Here is a 5,253-nt window from a genome sequence, read left to right on the forward strand (position 1 = left end):
ATAAACTTTTCAAGGCAAGGCACAGTTTTCTTATTTTTCTTTGGATACAAGGAGTGGAAAGGTTTGTATGTACCTCCACTGAGGGAGGCGGTAGGCTTCTGAATACCAGTTGCTGGGAATCAAATAAGAGAGTGCTGTTGCCTTCAAGACCTGCTTCTTGGCTTCCAACAGCCATCTGGTTGACTGCTATGAGAAGAGGATGCTGGACCAGATGAGTGACTGGCATGTTCAAGCAGTCATTTCATATGTCCTTACTTAAAGCTTGCTCTGAATGTCTATTGGCAGGATACATGGATGTTGTTGTTGTTTAGTCATTTAGTCGTGTCCGACTCTTTGTGACCCCATGGACCAGAGCACACCAGGCACTTCTGTCTTCCACTGCCTCCCGCAGTTTGGTCAAACTCATGCTGGTAGCTTCAAAGACACTATCCAACCATCTCGTCCTCTGTCATCCCCTTCTCCTTGTGCTTTCCATCTTTCCCAACATCAGGGTCTTTTCCAGGGAGTCTTCTCTTCTCATGAGGTGGCCAAAGTATTGGAGCCTCAGCTTCACGATCTGTCCTTCCAGTGAGCACTCAGGGCTGATTTCCTTGGATACATGGATACATAATACAGTACCAACAAAAACAATGGGCTATATCTGCTCATGCACTTCCATTTGCAGAAGGCTCTTTGATTTAGCAGAAGCCTCGACTAATGGAAGCAGTTTCCTTCTATTTCTCCCTGCAACCTTCTCTACCACTTACAGTGCTGATTTGGGGTGCCCCCCAATCTTTAGGAGCAGAGTTTTGGAAGGCAAAGAGGCATGCATGAGAGATTTCTGAAAATCACTTCCCACCCTTTTTCTGTCCGTGGAAGCCTATTTTGGATCAGAAGCCCTTCTATAGTGAAAGAGCAGCATTTTATTTCATTTATTTAGCAGAACATTTAGACTACACCCTTCATATGTATTAAGAACATCACTCAGGCTGATAACATAAAACATCTGTTGAACTTTCGATATGTAAAACAATTATGAAAAAGAGAAACATTGGATACAACATATTATCCAAGGTATTGAACATTTTTCAAAGTACTGGAAATGTAGAACAGAAGAAGGACCAGGTTGGCTCCAACCTGGACCATCAGCTCCAACATATTGCTTCAAACAGTGAACAGGTAGATGCTCTCAGAAGCTCACAAACAAGGCATGCCTGTGGTAGACCTCCCCTGTTCTTCACCCCAACATGCAGTATTCAGAGAAACAGCCTCTCACTGACTTTTTAAATAGAACTTAATTTCCCTTCTTCTTTCTGCTGACTTGCCTCAGATCAGTAAAATGATGTTACCGTTCCATCCCAATAATATTTACTCAGAAAGAAGACTCATTGCAGCTAACTGATAGTACTGGAGACTGGAGTTAGGTGTGATGCTTGAGGCTCTGGTGGAGGAGTGGATATTTTGTTTTGACCTGAGGGTAACAGTCAACCTTGGCCAATCCTCTGAGGGGTGCATGCCAGTGATGGGCATGAACATCCATGCTCTTACACCTGCTGTTATGTGCATGAGAGGTGCAGGACATTGAGGACACATGCACAGCCTCTCCTTAACTAATCTGTGCAGAGAGGGTGGTTATCAATGCTCAATCAAATGATCAATCTGGGTGCTGGGTTGGATGAAGAGATTTAAATTTCTTTGCCTAACGCCTGTACCATGTCTACTTAACCCCCCCCTTTGATAGGGTTGGGTAGAATAAAGTGTTGGGGGACTGTACCACTAGGACCATCCCTGCTCTAGTGGAAGGAACAAAACTGCTACTGTTAATGAGTGTTGTGGAACCTATTGAGGTGCATCACGCAGTAGGCATTTGGAATGCAGTCATCAAAGAAGGGGCTGGAATTATTCAAAAATGGGGGACCAAGCAAGTGTGCATGAACTTGTCTTGAAGAACTATTAATGTTGGTGCTCATTTAATTGCAAATGCTCCTTCTCTCTTTCAGTGGAGAACAAAGGAACATAGATGGAAAGAAAGAATCATACCAGTGTGACAGAATTCATTTTTGTGGGATTTATGGATCACCCAGAGCTGCAGATTCCTCTTTTTGTGCTGTTCCTTGGTATTTATATCACCACCCTAGTGGGGAACTTTGGGATGATTATTTTAATCCGGATTGATGCCCGACTTCAGACTCCAATGTATTTCTTCCTCAGTAACCTGTCTCTTGTAGATGTTGGTTATTCAACAGTCATTGCCCCTAAGATGCTCATGACCTTTGTATCTGAAAACAGAACCATTCCCTTCATTGAGTGTGCTGTGCAGTTTTATTTTTTCTGTATCTTTGTAACAAATGAATGTTGTCTTTTGGGTGTGATGGCCTATGACCGCTTTGTAGCTATTTGCAATCCATTACTTTATCACACCGCAATGTCCAAGAGACTTTGTATCTCGCTTGTCATTTTGTCATACATAACTGGTTTTGTGAACTCCACTGCACAGACAATTTTTATATTTAGTTTGTCTTTCTGTGGCTCCAATGTAATTAACCATTTCTTCTGTGATATCCCTCCAATCCTGAAGTTGTCCTGCTCTGACATCCACAGTACAGACATTGTTCATTTTACCTTGTCCACAATAGTTGTCATGAGTACTATCTTGATTGTCCTAGTGTCTTATGTTTCCATTGTCACCACCATCTTAAAGATCAACTCTGCTGAGGGTAGGCGCAAAGCTTTCTCTACCTGTGCATCCCATATCATGGCTGTCACTATCTTCTATGGAACTCTGATCTTTATGTATTTGCGGCCTACCTCGGGCTACACAATGGACCAAGACAAAATTATCTCAGTGTTTTATACACTGGTGATCCCTATGCTAAACCCTTTGATTTATAGTCTGAGGAACAAGGAAGTGAAGGAAGCTGTGAAAAGGGCAATCGGCAGAAAGATCTTTGCTTGTTGAGCAGTCAAACTTCATTTGAGATAAAACTGATTTGGTAAGATAACTTTCTGTACCCATTGTTAAAGTATATATTAAAATCTCTTTGATCCTGTTACACTTTACAGTCTTTCCTCAAACTCATCCCTTTTGAGGTTCCTCAGAATCCCAGACCATCTTTGTTTAAAAGTAGACTTTGTGAGCCCTTTGTCCCCAGAACTCAGGAGCCTGGTTCATCACAGGACCCTCCTATGGGCTTCTCCTACATTCTTATGCTCAGGTTCCCCCCTCTTCCTTCCCTTAGTCTAACATAAACAGCATTACTGCTTCCTTTCTCCCCCTAGAAACCTTCCCCTTGGCTCCCTAGGAAGCTAGGTTGCCAGCCTCCTCCTTGGCCTGTCAGCATTTGGGTCATCTGCGGCCTTGAGGCAGAGGGGTCCACCATCTTCCTTGCCTGTCTGTGTTCCTGTTGGAAGCACCAGATGCTGTGGGAGTTTTACCCACAGGACTTTTAAAAATCCTTTCATAAAGTCCATCACCACTGAGTTCTGAGTAAGTCATGGGATAAGGTGACCAGTGCTTTTATTGATAAGTAACTGGAAAAAGAATAGGAGGCGAAAAGTAGAAATAAATGAAGTTTTCACAATGAAGAGACGTAAGGTGTGGGATTCCACAATGATCTGTATTGGGACTGATGCTTTTAAATCTGTTCATAAATGAAATCAGAGGTAAGCAGTGAGAAGACCAAATTTGCCATTGTTGGTGACACCCAGTTATCAGGGCTGGTAAAAACAAAAAGCAACTGTTCAGAGGTTCTTGTGTAGCCAGGGATATGAGCATAGAAGTCCACTTCTTCATGATGGGAAATCACCACCTAGATTGGTGTGTTTCCTTTTGAAAATTTTTCTTTTGAGCCTGAGTCCACCAACTGGAAACCATGAGAATCCAAGACACTTGAACCTGAGCACCCACACACAACGTCAAGGGCTGGACTGAGGAGGAATGGTGGGGGCTGCCCCCCTTCTTCTGAACCTTCCTGAGAACAGGACGACAGTGTAGATTTAGAGCAGTGGTTTGCAGAAGGGTATAGTTCACAGGCTGCAGAGAACAGAAGCTGGGAAATACTAGAGGAACAGCAGGAAGAAAGAGAAGCACCAGGAGAGAGGCAGCCAACAGACGTGGTGTCTTTGGAGAGCATTCCTGACCCCCCCTCCCCCAGGATTAGGAGTGCTGTGAGAGTAGCCAAACATAAAGCTCGGAGACAGAAAGCCCAGACCAACTGGCACAGGAATGACGTAGCATGAGAGAGATGAAGGGGGGGGGAACGTTACTTGGAACAATGCCATTTCTAGGAGAGAGATGCATTATTTTGTCTCTCGCTGTGATTACTGAATAAACTAATTGCTAAGAACTCTTCTTTTATCTGCTTCTTTTCTGCTGCCATGCGAGTGATAGGATTCACTGAAGCCTTGACACCCAAGCTGAATGAGAAAGAATGAGGAGGCTGTGATTTTTAATTATCTGTTAGCCAAAAGAGCACTTGGGAAAGAAACAAGGCACCCCAAGAGTGCTATCACTCTGCTTTCTGCTTTCACTGTTCTCTCACAGCCAAAACGTAGGACAAGGTTGCTCCACTTGAAGAACGACTGTTTAGTTCTCCCTTAAATCACTGTGATTGGAACAGACTGTATTTTTCTAATGAATATTTTAGATTAGAGGGTTGTTGTTCTTTAAATCAAGTAAACAGTAATATCACACACACACACACACACACACACACACACACACACACTATCCCATGTGATGTTAGGTAGGTTCCATTACTGGCTGTAAAAACTATATTTCTGCCTTGTCTTTCAGAACAAATTGTGTCTGGGTATCTGATTGTGTGGCCTGGCCTTGGTGACTTTATTATGCTGCTTTTCTGATATTATGTTGGACAGCTAGATTTTAAAATATGGGATTGTTTCACTGGTTTGATGTGAATTTTGCTTTTGTATTTCGTGTGTATTGCCTTGGGAAGCATTTTATTCTTGGGAGGAGATAACCAAATGAAATGAATAAACAAAGGCATTTTCTACACCAGCTTATTTTCCCTCCATTTTATTTTATTTGTACATCATATTTGTATATCAGACAAATTAAGACAATATCTCCTCTCCCCATTTCACCTCCAACTCATTCAAAAGAAATGACTGAATATGGGATGGGGAATCTTTGACTTTGAATCTTTGGATATTGTTGGACTCAAACTCCCATCCACTCCAGCATGCCTAGTGGCCACAGATATGAGCTATGGTCCAACATCTGGAGGTCCACAGATTGCCCACCCCTGCAGT

The 5,253-nt window shown here is 42.8% G+C and overlaps 1 protein-coding gene across 1 annotated transcript; it reads left to right on the top strand.

Moving 5' to 3' along the window:
• Nucleotides 1-1,999: 1,999 nt before the first annotated feature.
• On the top strand, nt 2,000-2,938 carry LOC310744685 (olfactory receptor 5AR1-like; the record flags this gene model as incomplete). The annotated part of the gene is made up of 1 exon (XM_083576344.1): nt 2,000-2,938. One exon carries the CDS (start codon nt 2,000-2,002, stop codon nt 2,936-2,938), a length of 939 nt encoding a protein of 312 aa, XP_083432470.1.
• Between the last annotated feature and the right edge of the window lie 2,315 nt (nt 2,939-5,253).

The sequence above is a fragment of the Podarcis filfolensis genome (assembly GCF_964270895.1).
Source record: "Podarcis filfolensis genome assembly, chromosome: 1".
In the NCBI taxonomy this organism is placed as follows: Eukaryota; Metazoa; Chordata; class Lepidosauria; order Squamata; family Lacertidae; genus Podarcis; species Podarcis filfolensis.